The sequence below is a fragment of the Manis pentadactyla genome, chromosome 10 (assembly GCF_030020395.1).
Source record: "Manis pentadactyla isolate mManPen7 chromosome 10, mManPen7.hap1, whole genome shotgun sequence".
Lineage (NCBI taxonomy): Eukaryota > Metazoa > Chordata > Mammalia > Pholidota > Manidae > Manis > Manis pentadactyla.
This window is the reverse complement of record NC_080028.1, coordinates 10,587,828-10,606,298: the sequence shown is the minus strand read 5'-3', so window position 1 is coordinate 10,606,298 and position 18,471 is coordinate 10,587,828. Positions and strand designations below refer to the sequence as shown.

The 18,471-nt window shown below is 59.0% G+C and overlaps 2 protein-coding genes across 5 annotated transcripts in view; one reads left to right on the top strand and one right to left on the bottom strand.

Moving 5' to 3' along the window:
• The first annotated feature begins 4,511 nt into the window (after window positions 1-4,511).
• Window positions 4,512-15,099, top strand: KCTD17 (potassium channel tetramerization domain containing 17). Of its 4 annotated transcripts, XM_036891217.2 has the most exons (9): window positions 4,514-4,950; window positions 6,136-6,244; window positions 8,531-8,622; window positions 9,554-9,649; window positions 11,155-11,280; window positions 12,538-12,634; window positions 12,811-12,867; window positions 13,219-13,306; window positions 14,190-14,259. In XM_036891217.2, the coding sequence occupies exons 1-9, from the start codon at window positions 4,693-4,695 to the stop codon at window positions 14,257-14,259; spliced, it is 993 nt and encodes a 330-aa protein (XP_036747112.1). In that variant the 5' UTR covers window positions 4,514-4,692. The 4 variants fall into 4 exon arrangements, with proteins under 4 accessions (XP_036747110.1, XP_036747112.1, XP_036747109.2 ...); XM_036891215.2 differs by having other exon boundaries at window positions 4,512-4,950; window positions 12,811-14,332; XM_036891214.2 differs by lacking the exons at window positions 12,811-12,867; window positions 13,219-13,306 and having other exon boundaries at window positions 4,522-4,950; window positions 14,190-15,099.
• A 2,181-nt stretch (window positions 15,100-17,280) lies between these two features.
• Window positions 17,281-18,471, bottom strand: part of TMPRSS6 (transmembrane serine protease 6) — a 35,889-nt gene continuing 34,698 nt past the window's right edge. The window contains exon 18 of the mRNA XM_036891213.2: window positions 17,281-18,065. Within this exon, the coding sequence (XP_036747108.2) occupies window positions 17,907-18,065 (159 nt within the window). The 3' untranslated portion in view covers window positions 17,281-17,906. The remainder of the gene's footprint in view (window positions 18,066-18,471) is intronic.

Below are 18,471 nucleotides of genomic sequence, written 5' to 3'. Positions count from 1 at the left end.
AGAGCACCCTGAGGCTTCCAGCTCACCAGCTGAGGACTTGGGTGAAGAGAGAAGGATTGGAGCTGTCCAGAAGGGACTTTGGGCATGAGGGCTGCGGGGCGGAGGAGGGGAATGGGCAGTGGGACCCAATCCAGGCGGTCCTTGAGTGGGGTGTCCCAGGCAGCCAACGAGAGCAGGCCCTGCCCAAGGAGAAACTGCATGTGAGCCATGCCTACCAGTGGGGGCGCCAAAGAACCCCCCAAAACAATCGTGCAGAAGAAAACAAGCCAGTTTGAATCATTGCTCTGGCTAGAGCAAAGCCACACCAGAGGACAGGGGTGACAGGCAAGGAAAAGTTTTCCCTTTTCCTGTGCCCATCCCATGCAAGCCACAGGAGGTGCCCAGATGGACAGAGTTGGGGAGCAGGAGGAGACTGGGGGCCTGGAAAGCACACACAACACCCCTAGGGGGCCTCCGCTGCAAAATGGCAATCTCTTTCTCATCTGCCTGTTGGGTGAGGATTAAAAAAGAATCCAGGAAAGTGCTTGGTGCAGAGCTGGGCCCGTGGAAGGTTTCACAAATGTCCCTAGGGCAGCAGGGCCCGCCAGGGAGATGGGCAGTAGATTCCTGGTTCTGCGCGCTTCCTGGTTCAAGCTTGATCACTGGGTCTCCGATTCAAATTGTGCAATGACAGCCACAGGAGCTAGAGGGGCGTTTGCAGGAGGAGTGGGATCCCTGGGCACGGCTGGTAAGAGCTGGCCAACAGTAGGGGGTCTCAGTCGCTGAGAGCGGAACGAACAGGCGCAGGAGGACCGCGCAAGCACAGGACGGTGGGTGCTGCGCGGCGCAGGGTGGGGGAATCTGCGATTCCCAGCAGGCTGGGGCGCCCCCTGCTGGGGAAGCCGAATTGCTGGGCACGCTCCCGGCGGGGCGGTGGGGGGCGGGTTGCCCGCTAAGCCTCGCTCCTCTGGGTGGAGGGAGAAGCGCCCAGGCTGAGGCCGTCCAGCTGGAACCTCAGTAGGTGCAGCGACACTGCCAACCCCAACTGCATTTTTGTGCAAATTTGACAAAGGCACCCGTTCCTTCGGACACTTGATCGCCCTTTTGCGACCCAAATGGCGCGCCCCGGAGTCAGCCGAAGTTATGGGCCGTCTCTGTGAGCTGTTTGCGGGGAGGGAGTGTCACCTTCATTTCTGAAGTTCCAAAGCCGAGCACGTGGGGCAGGCTTGATGAATGTTGACAATTAGAGGAAGTTCTAGGTAAAAACATCGCAGCATCCTTGTTATAAACATTCAAGTCTGTGGACCAGGTATCTAACCATCTGTAAGCATAATAATATGGACCAGGGCTAGAATGATACTCCTGTCACACGTCTCGCACATAGTAAGTGCTCAATTATAGTAGCTGACATTTACTGCATGTCATGACACTAAGTATGAATAATATTCTGAGGTAAATATTGTGAAGGTGTAACACTGGGACTGAAGAAGGTATACAACTAACTGGCCAGATGCTGCACAGCCAGGGAGCCATGGGGCAGAGGTTCCCGCCTAGGACCTTAGGTCTCTGAAAGCCTCTTTAAATATTTCTGGTTGGTCAGGGTGCTCTTTCTTTGGCTGGATATGACTCTTTCTCAACTCAGGTGAGCTGAAAAGGTGCCAACTCAGGACCAGCAACTCCCACCCCACAGTCCGAGGCAGAACTGACAGCCAAAGCGGTGATAGGATTGGATTTGATGTAAAGAACAATAGCAACAAAGAGTCAAGACTAATCAGAATGTTCTGACATCTAAACTTGGGGAGGAGGACAGAATCCAAAAATCCCAGCAGGGAAGAATGACATCTGAGTCATGGAGCTGACAGCAGCTGCGAAACAAGCCCCTTCGATGTGGGGGATGCTGCTAAGACAAGAGGGTTCAAAACAGGATGTCGTGCTGTGCTCAGATGACTTGAGGATGTAGTTTATGTTCCTTCAGCTCTGTCTGGTAGTGGAGAGACTTCCAGGCCACTGCAGGTCTTGGGGGTTTAGCCTGAGGAAATGGCAGCTGCTCTGCTCTGGAGGCTGGGCCATTCGTTGTAGCCTTTTTCTCTGCCTCCCCCTCCAACTCCAGCAGGGAAGAGTTGGTTCGGTTGGTTCATCTCTGGCCAGTGGCAATGGATCTTAAGGGACAGCCTTTGGCACAGGCACTGATCTTGGGTCCAACCAACAGCAAGACAGAGTGGCAGGACTGATTTCAGGAAAACCAGTATTCACTGAAGCTTCGCTCGGGCAGTGTGCTGAGTGCCCTTCACATGGCTTCACGGGTCAGCTTCTTGAATCTTCACAACTGCATGAGGTGGGTACTATTATTCCCAATTTAGAAATGGGGAAACTAAAGTTCAGAGAGATTAAGAGACCTTCCCAAGGTCCCCCAGCTAGTGAGCTGCAAAGCCTGGGCTGGCATCCTTGCCTGGCAGCCTGTGCCTTTAATCATTTTTCTCTGTCTCACTTTCAAGCCTAATTCAGCCATATTGGAAAGTACCCAAAAGCTGCTCTTCCCGGAAGGGGATGATGGCAAGGGGCAGTGTAACCAGCAGGCATTTGAAGTTTGGCCCTTTTCCAGAGTAACCATCCTCCTGAGAAAGCATTTAAAAGGAATGTTTGGTTTTTAAACCTAAGTGGGGAAGTCATGTCCAAAACTATCAAGAGTGCCAGTCCATGATTAGAAACAGGACTGTCCATGTTTTGTTAAAGCCTCTTGAGCCCACTTCCCCCAACCTGGAGCCCCTCAAGTGCAAGGACCACCCCTGACGTCTTCATCTCTGTGCTTCAATGCCTGGCATGCAGTCAGTGATCAACAAACAATGAGGGCACTGACTGATGGCCATTGGGAAGGAGGGGTCCTCTCCACCTGTCTCTCCCGCCCAGTTGCTCTCCTGGGTATCACACCTGGAGGGACAATCCTCACTTGCCCCACAGGCCCTGCAAACACCCGGTTGGTCCCAAACTGACCTCCTCATTCTGCTGCTCACTCCCCAGATCTGCCTCTCCTCCTGGGTTGCCTCCCCCGCTTCACAGAACCACCTTTGACCTGGTTTAAGCCAGAAGCCAGGGCTGTCATTCTGACTCCTTCCTCCTCCCTCCTTCCCACAGCCCCTTGAAACCGAGTCCTTCATTTTCATCTCCTAAGTATTCACTGAATCCACCCACTCCTGTTGACACTTCCTTGGTTTGGGCTTCCCCCAATCTTGACCCAGTTGTTGGTCTCTGGGTGCCTCAGACCATCCTCTCTGCAGCCCCCAGAGTGACCCAAGTTGCAAATCTGACCACCTCACTCCCTGCCTACACCCCGTAAGTGGATAAAGAAGTGTATCCTGCTCTGATTTTGCTTTAGCTAACAATGGCTGAGAGCTCACACAGGAGTGTTGCTGGTCTTTCATTTCCCATTTTATTCATTCACTGTAGTAAAAGCCAGGGCCTATGGCAGGGGTTTTACAAACATTATATAATTTATTCATCACCACAATGCTCTAGGATAGCAACTATTATAATTCCTATTCTGCAAAACAAAACTGGGGTCAGGAAGTTGCTCAAGAACACAGTGGTGAGTTCTCAGGAAAAAGATCTTAGCACTTGTGACCTAGTCCCTGCCAAAGGGAAAGGCTTTATGGGGAAAGCAGAGCCCTGGGCAGTAACAGAATTTTCCCCAGCACTGGGCCAGTCTGCCCAGTGGATGGGGCCTATATGTGTAACACTGGGATCAATGAGGTGAGCCTCAGACCCCTCCCCCTTTATCCAGGACCAGGACTGAAACATGGAGAAGGAGAGGAAGTTAAGGAGGACAGCTTCCCCTTCAGTCCTGTCCGTCCTGGTCCCATCTGACCGGAGGAGCTGCTGCCTTCCTCACCCGGCAGTACCCATGGTGTCAGTCCTACCTGGGTCATCTGGTGCAGAAGGGGACCCACAGAACCAATCCCCCCTCCCCTTCCCAAATTAGAGATGAGAAAACAGACCTCTCCCAACACCTCATCCTACAAAAGCCAGGATGAAAACCCAGTTCCCCCAGAGAAGGCACACTTCCTCCCTAGAACTATTTCCCAAGGAGCACTGACAGCACATGGCAGGGCAGCAGGAAAGGGGCCCAGCTGGTAGACAGGCACTTAGAACCCCCCTGGGTTCATGCTGGCCAGGAAGGCCACTTCACTTCTGTGTCCTCGTCTGTACAATGGGACATGAATATCTACCTCACAGGGCTGCAGAGAGCTTCATGAATGAATAAGATACACAATTATATGGAATACAGAGGGTGCTCAACCCTAAGCCCAGCCATGCTGTCCTCAGAGAACTCCTGTGGGGATGGAATCCAGCCTCCTTCCTTCCACCCCTTCACACACACAAGGGCAGAACGAAAGAATATTAAAGAACAGATGCAGATAAATGCGGTGTAATTCTGGGAAGGAAACGTTTCTTCCCATATCAGCTGTTTGATAACCCATAGTGGACAAAGGGACAATATCGTGGAGAACAAATGGGAGGATTGCTGCTTTGGGGTGTCACTCACTATTTCTCCAGTGACCTCGAACTTGACCTTCCTCAAACACAAAGTAATGTGGCCAAAGGCAGTGTCGAGAGACCGGGGTCTGTGCGTCTGCCAGCAAGCGCAAAGTAGGTGGCGCTGGGAAGGCACGATTGGCAACCCTCCCCCGCCCGGCGGGGCGGACTACAACTCCCGGCATGCCCCGCGCGCGGCACCTGCCCGCCTCCAGCCGCGGATCCCGGTGGATGCAGACGCCGGGGCGAGCGATGAGGATGGACGCTGGGGAGGCAGCGCCGCCGGCGGGGGCAGGCGGCCGAGCCGCGGGCGGCTGGGGCAAGTGGGTGCGGCTCAATGTGGGGGGCACGGTGTTCCTGACCACCCGACAGACGCTGTGCCGGGAGCAGAAGTCCTTCCTCAGCCGCCTGTGCCAGGGGGAAGAGCTGCAGTCCGATCGGGTGAGGCCCGGGGTGGGCAGCCGTGGGGTTGGGGGTCCTCTGCTCCCTGGAATCCGGACTGTACGGCCTGGCCTGACCTCCGGGCCTGGCTGGTTTTATTTCCAAAGAGCCGGAGGCGGAAAGAACTGGCCGAGGAGGGGAGGAGGAAGTGGATGGGAGAGTGAGGATGTGCCCATCGCCGTGGCAACGTGACAACGCCAGTCCGCGGCCATTTGGAGCCCCCGAGCTCTGCCCTGGACTCCCACCCCAAGAGGCTGGTGGATGGGGACTGTCCCTTTCCTTTGGAGCTGTGCAGTGGGACAGACTCGTAGGACCTTCCCCCCTTTCCAAACGGAACTCCGGCCCCGGGGACGGAGTAGCTGCGGCTGCCTCTCCCCACCCTTTGGGGGGTGGGTGGCCGAGGGCAGGGAGCTGCGTGGAGAAGGCCCAGAGTACCTTCTGAGCTGGGCTTCATCGGAGGAGCACTGGCCCAGCACGCCTCATTTCTGGGCCCCGGTTCCGGGCTTCCATCCCAGCCCTGCTGCAAACTGCCTCTATGACCTTGGGTTGGATGCTTCCCGGCCCCAGGCTCAGCCTCCCGTCTGTAACTGGGGGAGGCTGGACTGGAGATGGCCTCCGAGGCTCCCTCTCCCTGATTCCCCAGCCCTGTAATACTGTGACCTTGGGCAAATCCCCTCACCTGTTAACATCTGTCTTCTCTTTGTAGAGTTGTACTGACACCCGCCTGCCTCCCTAAAGGCTGAGGGTGTCCAGTGAGACAGTGGCTCCTCTAGAAACTTGTAAACGTCCCCGGAATGACTGGGGATGTGGTAGAGACAGTGTACGCTGGTTTCAGGGGAGCAACATCCAAGGACAGTCACTGGGCCCTATATTCAGTTGGGTGACACTCAGGCCTTACTAGATGCTCACAATGGCCCCCAGTTATGGGGGAGAGGAGTGAGGCTCAGAGAGGCCAAACCATTAGCAAAGGTCACACAGGAAAAAGCAGAGGCAGGGTTTGGAATTAGGTGTATCCAACCTAAAGCCTTTTTGCTCCATCATCCACTTTATTCGAGACAAGCAGACTCAATGCTCCCTTGCCCCTTCCCGACCTCCCTCTAGTCCCTCATCAGGCCTGAAGTGGAGGGATGGCCAGGGAGAACCTCACTCTTGTCCTCTCTCTGCCTGTGCCCCTCACCTCCGTAGGATGAGACCGGGGCCTACCTCATTGACCGTGACCCCACCTACTTTGGGCCCATCCTGAACTTCCTCCGGCATGGCAAGCTGGTGCTGGACAAGGACATGGCTGAGGAGGGTGAGTTGGCCCAGGGGTCTAGCTGGGGTCTTCATCTTAGCCCTGCCCTCTGCAGCCTGCCAGGACCTTCCAAAGAGGTCCCGGCCATTTCTTCCAGGTGAGAGGGACATCTCCTTTCTTCCATGTTTCCTGACTCTTCTCATCCCTGGCAGGGCCGAATCTCAAAGCCTCTGCCTGGGCGGAACCTAAGGGCTCTGCCAAACTGACCAGCTCAGACTTTCACTGGGTACCACTGTGGAGGTGACAGAAACACATGCGCAGAGGATAGAGGGAGCCAGCAAGCAGTAGTTTCCACTGTAGGCCAGAATGCCCTTTTTCCTGGCCTCCTGGGAAACTAGTGTGAATGGGGCGGAGACAGGCATGGGAAGAGGTATGGACTTCTTTCTCTAGTGGTCCAGTATCTCAGATGCCTGGTGAGGGCTCCGCAGGTGGAGTGGGCGACTCTCTAGATCTGTGGCCTCTGCGAGCAGTGCTGGTTGTGGGTGGAGCTGGGGGAGAGAGAGCCTGCTCCCCAGTCGGGGGTTTGGTCCCTCCCAGGGCTGTGAGGCTGAGGCCCTACAGATTCCCACTTCTGGGCCCAGCAGATGGAGGGGAAGCTATGCCCGGGGGAGAAAGAGCCCCAGCCAGGGGCAAGGACTCTGACGTGCCAAGTCAACACTTCCTTGGGGCACAGGGTGTGGCTCTGGGTCAGCTGACTCAGCCAGGCCAGCTTGGACATGTCACTTCTCCTTTCTGGGCCTCCTCTTGTATACATAAAGTGGGGACGGTGATCTGTATTGGAGAGAGGAGAGGTCACGAGTCCTGGTGCTTGTACCGCATGGGTGTCTTCCTCCTCACTCAGGGCCCCCTCCTGACCTCCGTGGGACACAGTGATCTGGAGGCCAAATGGCTCCCCTGTGGTCCAGGGCTCCACAGTCAGAGCCCACTGTAGGCACTGGCTCTGCAGAGCCGCAGAGCTGCCCCTGCAGCCCCTCAGGGAGCGCAGACACCATGGGCGTGGCCCGGGCCCAGGAGCAGGTCCCATGGGAAGGGGGGGTACACACTCCAGCTGCGTCACAGCCAGCACCTGTTTACAGGTTCTGGGTTTCTCAAAGTCCTGCCCTCCCAGCTCCTTCAGACGGCTAGAGCCCCCACCCAGGGGGCCGGAGGATCTGGGAGACATACTAGCTGTGTGATGCCAGGAGAGTCACTTGTCCCTCTGTGCCTCTGTGCCTGCATTTGTGAAATGGGGTGACCACAGCAGCCACCTTGATGAGCTGTAGGGAGGACAAGCAGAGCAGATAGTGTGTCAGCACAGGGCCTGGCTCCGAGGACCAGGGCTGCAGTGTTAGTTGTCTGTCATGTGCAGGGCTCCAAGAGGGGCGCGCAGGCAGCGCTCACCTCCTCTGTTAGGTGCCGTGTGGGCACTGGGGTAACAGGGTCCATCGGACATGGGCCCTGTCCCCAGGGAGCCCAGAGGCCAGTCGTGGGAAGGGCCAGAAGGGTGTCTTCCCTGTAGGCACTTAGGGGAGCCCTAAGGCCCAGGGCCATTCTGCTTCACTAGAGAGGGACTTGCTTTGTCTCAAGACTTTCAGGTCCCTTAACTGTATGGGGACAGTAATACCCGCTCTCCATATCCCCAGGGCTTGTGGTGAGCAAATGAGGGGCTTTGCAAATGATAAAATGTGGATGGAAGATGCATGTGCACAAAAACTGCATATTTATGGTGGGCTCTATAGTCAGAGGGGCTTGAGTTTGAATCCCAGCTCTGCCACTTACTAGCTGTGTGGCCTTGGACAAGCTGCTTCTCTTTCTGGCCCTCATTTCCCCATTTGTTTAAGAACCTACTTCAAAGTGCCTACTTCTAGTTCTAAGAATTAACTGCAATAAAGAATGTCAAATCCTTAGCACAGTGCCTGACACCTAACATGTGCTTTATAAATAGGAGCACATAATAGTGGTCAGCCAAGGCCTCTCTCCTTGTGGTATGCTAGGTTCCAGTCCCGACAGGCCTGCTGCCTCTTGACAGCCCTAGAGCAACCGCCAGATTAGGGGACTGGCGGGTTTCCCTGGATCCCCTTGCTCAGCACAGCAGATATGGGGTTGGCTGAGGGGCAGCATTTCCCCACTTCCACAGAGAGTGTGGGATCCGGATGCTAATGTTCCCTCTTGCTGGACCCCTGAACTCAGATACTCATCAACCTCATGTGACAGCAGTAGGAGGTGGGTCTGGAGGCAGAGGAAGCAAAGGGAGGACAGGGCCTGGGGGCCGTAAGGGTGACCTGGGGGCTGCTCTGTCTGCGCCAGGGGTCCTGGAGGAAGCGGAGTTCTACAACATCGGCCCGCTGATCCGCATCATCAAAGACCGGATGGAGGAGAAGGACTATACGGTCACGCAGGTCGGGAGCTTGTCCGTGGCCTGAGCGGGGCATGGTGGGGAGAGGCAGGCAGGGAGAAAGAGGGGTCAGGAGAGAGGTGGGGAGAGGCGGAGCCGGCGCTTTCCTTGGGGGGCCCAGATAGCCTGTAAAGGGAGGGGAGGTTTCCAGCTCCCAGCCTGCCCAGGAGAGCCCCAGACTGGGAAAGGACCCTGGGTTCTGTTCCCTCCCTCATCTCTGTGCGCTGTGTGACCTGGGGCCAATTCATGCTCCTCTTCAGATTTGATTTCCTCTTGTGGAATATAGAGGTGCTAAGAATTGCCCACCTTTCCCTTCCTCACAGGCCCAGTGGGGTCGGTGTAAAGGTGAAGGAGGTCCCGTGAGGGGACAGGCAGGGTGAGGAAACTGTCCAAGTCGTGGACCAGACAGTCTCTTGTGGGCACAGCAGACGCTGCTGAAGCTGGCATTTCTGAGCTTGGATCCTGTGCCTAAGGGACCAGTCTGTAGGAGGAGCTGGAGGGGTTCTCTGCCTAGCCTGGGAGGATGTGGGGGGCCGTGGAGGGGTGAGAGACAGGGAGGCACTGTCCCCCAGCTCAGGAGACTGAAGGGGGAAGGCTCCTGTCCTCCCTCTGTCCCTCTTGTATCACCTGTATTCCAGTTCTGGCTCTGCCACTCTTTAGCTGGGTGACCTTGGGCAAGTAACTGACCCTCTCTGAGCTTCCATGAACATCCCATAACTCATAGGGTTTGGAGAAGAATTAAATGGGATCGTGCACGTCAAGTGCCTGGCACGTAGTAGGTACCCAGAATGTGGCTCTCGTCTTCCCACTGCCCCCTCCCCTCCTTCTCTTCTAGGGGTATATGGTGGTAGGGGAGAGAAGAAGCTAAGGGGGAAGACAGGTGCTTGTCTCCCCGCTAGGGTGTCTGTTGCTCCACATCAGCCCTCTGCCTGCAGGTCCCACCCAAGCACGTGTACCGCGTGCTGCAGTGCCAGGAGGAAGAGCTCACGCAGATGGTTTCCACCATGTCTGATGGCTGGCGCTTTGAGCAGGTGGGCTGGGGACATGGGGGCCACACCCAGGACCGGGACCTCCCAGCCTCTGGGTAAAACAGGCCCCTCCTTCCTGGAGACCTAGCCTTGGCCCCACTGCGGCCCTCCCCGGGGGTCATCTTAAGTCAAACTAAACAAGATTAGGAAAGGCCACACTTGGCAGCAGATGGACTGAGAAGGAGAGGGGATGGAAGCCCCACTTGCCACAGCGCAGCTCTGCGCATCCTCCGTGGTGGGAGTTCTCATAGCAACCGGGGGTGGTCTACACGGTATGAGAAGGAGAAGGGCTTGCCAGCCCTGTATCCACATCCACTCACCAGCTGTCTTGCACATGGAGGGTGAAGAAGGGAGAAGCCACGGCTCCCCAGGATGGCCGAGCAGTGCAGAGGAATGAGCCCAGTCCCAGAACCAGAGCCCTGGATTTACATCTAGGCCTCACCACTGATGCTGTGTGATCTTGAGCAGTCATGTCTCCTCTCTGGGCCTTAGGGTCCTAATCTGTAATGTGGGCCAATATTGATTCCTTTGCAGGGCTGTTGTGAAGGTCAGAAGGACCACTGATAAAGTCCCTGGTGCAGGTTAGGTCCCTAGACGTTGAAGCTAGCTGGTATCATGAGAATTACAGAAGGGTTTAAGTCCACAAGACCCCAGAGAGGGCTCTGGAGCCCAGCTTCTGATCCCTATTCCCTCTTCATGGCTGAGGGGCCTGTGGCAGGTCACCACCTCTCCAAGCCTTGTCTGCCAGAGGGGCCGATGTTCTTCTCTCAGCCTGGTGGATGAGGGCCCCGGAGGGCTGAATGAGACCGTCGTGAGCAGGGCCTTTATCAGCCAGAAGGGGATCTGGTGGGTGTACTTATTCTAGGGACCCCAGAACAAAGGTGGGGCCGTTCTTGAGAAGCTATGGCTTCTCCCTTCTTCAGCCTCCACGTGCAAGACAGCTTGTGAGGATGTGGATCCGGGAGTTTTTTGAGAATTTCATGGGCTCTCAGAGGCTGAGCAACAAGACTGGGACCGCTCGTCACTCGCCCTTTGGCTTCGGGAATGGGTGACCTGTTCTACCTCTGCCTCCAAGGGTGAACAGATGTTCTCTGGGGTTCCACACGCCAACCCACCCTGCAGCCTGGTTCTGGGGCTGCTTTAGCCACGTCTGGGACAGAGGGGGACAGCCTGCCCATAACAGGCCTCTGCCTGCTTTTAGAAAGTTTTTCTGGGGCTTTGCGGGGGTGGGGATGGGCAGCAGTGGTACTGCTACCTTCCTCCAGGGGTCAAGCCCAGCCAGTCCAGGTGGGAAGGCCTGGAAACACACCAGAGGCATCGTGGGGTTGGGGGAAAGACTCTGATGTTCAGTCCAGAGGTGTCCTCTGGTAGGCCAGGGACGGGCCTGAATGGAACAGCGAGATCAGCATATAAGTTGGTATCTTGACAAGTGTTGATATCCGCCTCCCCCATCCCCACTTCCCCCCAACCTGACCTGTCACCTTTCTGCCCACGCTCTGCCCCTCCAGCTGGTGAACATCGGCTCCTCCTACAACTATGGCAGTGAGGACCAGGCAGAGTTCCTGTGTGTGGTGTCCAAGGAGCTCTACAGCTCCCCACACGGGCTGAGCTCCGAGTCCAGCCGCAAAACCAAGGTGAGCCCCCAGCCTCGGCACCCCTTTTCCTCCCTCCCCTCCTGCCCTCCACCTGGCCATCCCTGCTTCTCCCTCCTGCTGTACACGCATATCTCCTGGTCACAGCTGATGCCATCCATCCCACGCACCCATAGTTTCGCCTGCTCACGCCAGTCACCCAGGCCCAGGCTGGGAGAGCAGTGAGATGGGACCATCCCAGGGGCCCTGCAAGAGTGGACTTAGGAGCTGCTTGATGGTGGCCGCTGCTTGAATCTTGGAAGCAGTGGCGTGGGTGGGGGAGTGCACGGAAGTGGGGTCCGAGCAGGGGGTGCCATGCTCTGTGTGACCTTGGGTGAGCTCCCGCCCCTCTTAGCACCTTTGTTGTAGTCTGTGAGAAGTGAGGGGGTAGACCACGTCCTTCCGTGGTGCCAGCTTAGCACTTCTGGAATCCAAGTCACCGATTTGTTTCCCAGGGGTGGTAAATGGACCCAGCTGGCCTGGGCCCAGGAGGGGAAGCCAAATCGGGTGATCCTGCCCTCCTTCCCCGGTGCCCCTCCTCGGGTGACCTGCCAGAGAGGCACCAGGAGCCCTGGCCATGGGGAGGGGGCTGAGCAGTGGTCCTGTGGCCCTGGAGCCAGAGCTGGCTGGAAGGCTCGAGGGCGTTCAAGAGGGCTGGAGGGGCAGCAAGCCAGGCTGGGAAGAAGGGCGACCATGCCTTCTGGGGGCCTGGCCCTGGGCACGGAAGACTTAGGAACTCCAGCTTCCCGTCTTGTCTGCCTTCCTGTCCTGTGACCTTCCCTGCCCACCCCACCCCACCAGGGCTGCTCCTGCCTCTCTGGGCTGAACCTTGGGCCCTGGGGTGCCAGAACCTGTTGCTGGCGTCCCAGATCCGGGTAGTGTCTGCCTTCCCTCACCTCGTTTCTACTCTGGCTCAGCCTTCCTAAAATGAGGCCTGCCCAGGCACCCCTCAAGGATGCCGCAGCCACACACCTGCTCTGTTCCTCTCTGCCCCCCTCAGCCTTGCTCAGACTGATCCCTGAGTGTCCCCAGCAGGGTCCCCACCACTGCTGGCTCCTCCAGTCCCTTCCCCGGCTTCCCAGGGGACTGGACAGGACACCCCAGCTTCTCTGGCTGTAGCCCTCCCCTCTCCTTGAGGACCCTTCATTTTGCCCGCCTGCCTGCCCTGAGATGGGAGCCCCTGGGGCGGCTGCCAGCAGGCCCCGGCCCCCGCGTTAGTTCTCCACTCTTTCTTCCCTGGGTCCGCCGGCTGGTTCACAGAGCGCGGAGGAGCAGCAGCAGGAGGAGCAGCAGCAGGAGGAGGAGGTGGAGGTGGAGGTGGAACAGGTGCAGGTGGAGGCAGATACACAGGAGAAAGGTGCAGCCAACCCCCAGGAGAGCGACTGCTAACCGAGCCGCAGCCTCCCGCCCTCCCCCACTGGAGCCAGCTGCAGCCCCGGGGCGGGGCGGCTGGGGGGCCCCCCGCCAGGGTTAGCTCAGCCGGGCCTGGCGCCTCACCTGCATAACCATCCCTCTCTCACTTTCTCTTTGCAGCCCAGTCATCTCAGGATCCCGCTAACCTTTTCTCCCTCCCCCCGCCCCCCGCCGGAGGTCCTGTCTCACCCTCACCCGCCTCCTCTCCCTCCTGGATCTCCTCTGCACCCTGCCTCCTCCCTCTCTGCCCCTGTCCCGGTTTTCTCTCTGCCTGCTCACGCCTCCATCCCAGGGCTGCCCTGGTCCCAGCCTCCCGCGCCCTCCGTCCAGGCGCCCCGGCCCCGCACCCCAGAGCATCCTGCCTGCCGCCTCCTGCACCCCTTCTGGCACCTCCTGCCCCCCAGCCTGAGGACGAGGGGCACAGCTGCACCCCCTCTGTGCCCGCCAACCCCGCCGGGCCCCTCTGAGGCCGCTGCCCCGCCCCGGCACCTCACCTCCTCGTCTCCTCCTCACGTTTCCTCCTTGCAGGTTCCCGTCCGCACCCCCTCAGACCTGAGGCTGCGCTGGCAGTGAGGGCTTCTCGGCCCCTCACCCACCCGCAGGGCCGCCACCCCCGGTTTGCAGCTTGGCGGCGCTGAGGGAGGGGTGGAAGCCAGGAGGGTGCGCGTCTCTTGTTCTTGGACTTGAGCCACTTTCGGCTGATCCTCTCCCCTCACCTATTCTGGCCTTGGGTGCAAGGCTCTGAGAGGAGAAGAAAGCTCGGGGGCAGAAGTGCTTTCCCACCTGCCCGTCAGCGTCAGGGCCAGGCTGGGAAGGAGGGAAGGGAAACCGGAGCCAGACGCCTCGGCCTCATCCCTGCCCAGCCAGGGGCAACCGTGTCCTGGCCGCATGGAGCTGGGTTCCCTCTCTCTACGGGCACGGGAAGGATAGGCCACGCTTGGATTCCCTTGGCCTAGGGGAGTCAGCCAGAGCTGGCCAAGGACTGGGGTGTGGCAGAAAGAGCCCCCACTCAATCTTACCTGCCTGCTGTGTGACCCTGGGCAGGTCACTGTCCCTCTCCGGGCCACAGTTGCCTCTAAAATGGGGACAGATAGCTGCTGCTCTCTGTGACCTTTAGCCTGAGACACTGGCGACCTGCCTCTCTTGGCCTTGACCCCTGGCCAGAGTCTTGGCAGAATCTGGCCTCTTAGGCAGAGGTGCTCATCCAGCCGAGAGTGGGGGATGTGGCTCCCAGACAGGCAAGCCGGGTCCCCTTCTGCTCCACGTCCTCAGCTCTGAATCCACCTCCTCTGGGCCTCAGCCCCCTCCCCCCTCTCAGAAGGGACCCCGTGACTCACCTACCTGTTTCTCTCTCCCTCTCCCCCCCACTCCATTTCATTCTCCTCTCTGCCCCTCCCCCACCCTGCACCCCCTTCACTGACCCCAACCTCTCACCCTCCTCCCCGTGTTCTAACCATCCCTCATCCTGTCCCCCTGCCCCTACCCTTCTTATTTTCTAGCTGTTACAAGCCAGAGGCACGCGGATGTGAGGCCCCAGATCACCTCCAGGGACTTGGGGTTCCGATCTGAAATCCTTTATTTTTGTACCTCGGGGTGGGCCCCCCGCCCGAGGCGGAGGAAGCGTGCCCCCCCTTGCCACTTCTGTCTACACCTGTGGGGTTGTGACTTACCCCTCCTGCGGGGGGCCTGCTGGGGACCCACTGGGACCTCTCAAGGCCTCAGCTGGGTCCTAGGACCCCTGGGCAGAGCCGCCTGCCTACGGCCAAAGGGTGGCACCGTCCAGCCCTGTGTCCCAGGCCCCTCTGCCCCCGCCCCCAGATCCCCCAGCTGCATGGTGGGCACCTCCCCTCCCAGCCCAGTCACATCACCTCCTTGAGCCTCAGTCTGCCTGCCTGTCTAGCGGGCTCACTGTCCCCTACCAGCCCACCCCCCACCTACCTCACAGGGTTGTTGTGAGGTTACAGAGACAAACAAGGTCCCAGAAAGCCATCATACGCTCAGAGGGGTTATATACACGCCAGACACAGGACAGCCCTGCCTCCATGCTCTCCGAGGGGGAGGGCCTGCTCAGCCCCAGAGGGAGGGTCAGGTCATGGTGGGGTGAAGGCCCGGGGCATTGGCCCAGTGGAAGGAGGGGTGGCCTTCGCCTGCACTGCTCCCACCCGCATCTGTACTGCAGGGTGCAGGGTGCCCTGACCGGACGGGGGCAGGCAGAGGCTCCGCAGGAGCAGTGGGGCCACTCAGGAGCTGGTGAGCGGGGAAAGGGGGACACTCCTGCCCTGCCCAGGGGAGAGTCTGGGTGTGCCAGGGGCTGCGCGAGGGACCCCTCTGTGTCCATGACTCCCTGGCTGGGTACTTGCCTCTCAGCTGCGTGCGACCCCACCATGTAATAAAACCTGAAGAAACGGCCAGCTGGGCTGCCTCCCTCTTTCTCTGGGCCACTTCTGGGGAGAGGGGCTTAACTCGAAGAAGCATAAATGACTCAGGCAATGGAGCTTTCTCCTAAAACCCGGGACCCTGCCCTGTTCTCACTTTCCCGTGTTGGAGGCAGGGGTCATGGGTGGACCCTCTTCCCAGTGGCCAGATACCAGCCTTGCCTTGCTGGGGAACTTTGGCAGGGGCCTGCCCCTCTCTGGGTCTCAGTGCCTCATCTATAAACAGTAGAGGACTTGCAGGCCCTGGTGCTTCCTGCCTCCAGGCAGCCTGAGACCAGCTGGGGTGCTGCAGGGAGGGGGCTGTCAAGCTTGGCCCCTGTCCTTCCACTTCCCAGCCTCACCCCTCCTTTCAGAGGGCCCTCTGCTCCCTGGCCTCACTGCGTGCTGCTGAGGCGGGCTCTGCTCCACCCAGATCCCCAGGATGCCCCCTCTGCTCCCCGCTAGGACACCTCCCTTCCTACTGCTGCCACCCTTCTGCCCCAAGTCCCAAGAAAGAAAAACACCAGGCTCCTGCCCCACCTTCTCTCAGAGTGCCTCCACCCCAAGGGTGTCCACCCACGGCGTCTGTCCATCTGCACCATCTCCTCCTGGCAGGCGGACCCAGCAAGTCATGCGCGCTGTCCCTGGCTAGGCTGCGTCATCCCCTCCAAGGACAGGTAACTGCTCCTTTCTTTGGAAACCCCTCTGAGGCTCCCAATTCCTTCTCCTCCCAGCCAGCCTTCAAGGAAGACTTGCCCACACGGGACACCCGCTCCGCACCACCACCTCTGGGCCCAGAGGACACCAGCAACCCCGGGCCTGGCCCAGCAGCCCTCCCTGACCACTCTCTGTCAGGCTGCACCTTGGTTGTTAAGACCTCCCCTCTCCCTCCCCTCCAGCCCCTGCCTGCACCCCTCAGCCTCCTGCTCTGGGTCCCAAGTCTGGCAGTGTCTGTCTCCCCACCTCCTTAGTCTCCCCCAAGCCACTTTCCTGGATGGTGGCTCTGAAATCCCTCCTCCAAGCCTCCCGCAAGCTCCCCCTGCCTTCTGCACATCTCCCTCCCCGAGGCACCCCAAGTTCATGATACCACCCCCTCTCCAGGGGTCCAGGTCAGGCAGTGGGTCTTCTGCAGCCAGCTGCCCAGGCCAGCCCCCTGGGTGTGGTCCTGGGCGACTCCTCCCTCCCTCCCCAGTCTGCCCCACTGCTGAGGCAGAGGACAGTGAGGGCCCTTCAACCCTGTGCCCTCACAGTGCACCAGGCCATCTGCAGGCCCACACAGTCCAGGCCCCTTCCTCTCATTCCTGGGGTTATGAAGGGGCCCCTCCCTGCCCCCGGCTCCCTCCACACTGGTGCCAGTGAAGGTTCTAAAAGGTGACTCCATTACCCAGCCATTTAGCTACATGTGGCTCCCCAGGGCATCCAGAATCAAGTCATTAGCTCAACTCCAAGCCCTTTGTCATCTTATCTGTTTGTCCCCCCACCCCAAATTCCTCTTCAGTAGTCCCCATTTCAACAGTTTACTCTTCCCTGATATGCCATGTTCTTTTGGGAGTCTATGCCTTTGCATATGCCGTTCCCCTGCCTGGAATGCTCTTCCCCACCTTGGCCACCTTTGAGCCCCAACTCAAGTCTCACCTCCTCCAGGCAGACATCCCTAATTTTCTGACTCACAGCCTACTCCTGAGTCATGCTGGGTCACCATCCTCACCCCTCCTGAGTCAGGAGCTAAGTTCTGTGCATCTCTCTGTCCCCAGCACAGTACCTGGTACATAGCAGGAAACTGTGAGGTGCTCACTGAATAAATGACTCTGAGAATGCCAAGGGGGTGTTGTGCTGGAGGGGGAGTGGTAGACCAGGGGCTAGGAGATAGGGCCTCTGCACCATGGCCACTTCTAACTCCTGGCACGGTCATGAAAATGTCTCTGGCCCTCTCAGCCTCAGTTTCCAAGGTTCCAGAAGGAGCCTATCACTTGTCCCATCCCTCACCCTGACCCAATCATTGCCTTCCTGGCATTGTTCCTGGGACTTGGGCGACTGCCCTGGAGGCACCCCCTGCCCCTGCCTGGCCCCTCCTTGGCCTGGACACTGCTGGCAAACAAGCTGAGCAGGACGCAGGGTCTGTCAGCCAAGGGCTCAAGGTTGGTACCCAGGGCCCCATGAACCACAGAGCAGGGGCTTGGATCAGCCAGCTTTATTCCACAGGGCAGCTGAGCTCACCTCCAGTGAAACTGGGCAGTGGAGGCCCAGGAGGGCAGAGGGGTGGTGCGAGGACCCTGGGCCCAGGGCTCCCCGCCCTTTGGCTTCCCATGGCAGCTGGCCCATTTGGCTGTCTCCAGGGCTCTGAGGGACCCCCCTTGAGGGCACCTTCCGCCCCCACCCCTCCAATTGGGCTGGAATCTGCTCTTGGTGTGCCCTGCCTAAGCAGCCTCTGCACCGGGGTGGGGGGTGGAGCAGGGCCCAGACCCTCCTTCAGGGGCCTGGAAACCTGCTGAACTATTTCTTCCCAAAGTCAGCATTGGAGGAAGGGGGGCAATGAGAGAATCAGGAGGCAACGGGACTGGATGTGAGCCCCCCAGCCAGGCCGGCTGACCATGCCAGGCCCTCAGGGACGTCTTGACCACCCGCTGATCATCCTCCTCCTCCTTGTGCCCTCACTGGGGCAGATTTCAGGGAGCTGGCTGGGGGACAGGACACTGCCTCCACAGGGCCCTGTCACCCCTGAAACTTGCTCCCCTGCCTGGTGGGTGCCCTGGGCTCTCTGAGTCCAGGAGGTGGGCCCCAGCTCTGCAGGGGGACAGCTCCTCAGGTCAGCACCTGCTGGATCCAGCCAATCACACCTGTGATGCGGGTGTAGACGCCAAAATAGTTGGGCCGGCCACAGCCCAGACCCCAGCTGACCAGCCCCGCCAGGAACCAGCGGCCACTGGGCTCCCTGCACACCAGCGGACCGCCTGAGTCACCCTGAAACGGGGAGGAGAGAGACAGGGCTGCGTCAGGGCAAGGGTGCCCCATCTGCCAGGCAACGGTCCTGACTGCTGGAATGTTCTAGGTGACAGCAAAAAAGCCGCATCCCCTTTTGAAGCCTCTGCTTCCCCTGCACCTGATAAACGGAGAAAGCTCACAGCAGCCCTGCCCATCGGCCTCCGCAGGTCCCGGCTGCTGTGGAACCGTGAACGTGTGTCCCCACGCCCAGCCCACTTACGCCACCCTCTGTGGGCTCCTTCTGGTCCTCTCTACGGTGTCACCTTGGACAAGGTGCCTTGCGGTGGGCAAGGAGCAAGACTGGGTTTGAGCCTCAGGCCTGCCCACCCACCGCCGGTCTCTTCTGATCTGGGGCCTGCAAACTGGGGCAAGTCCCTCAACTTCC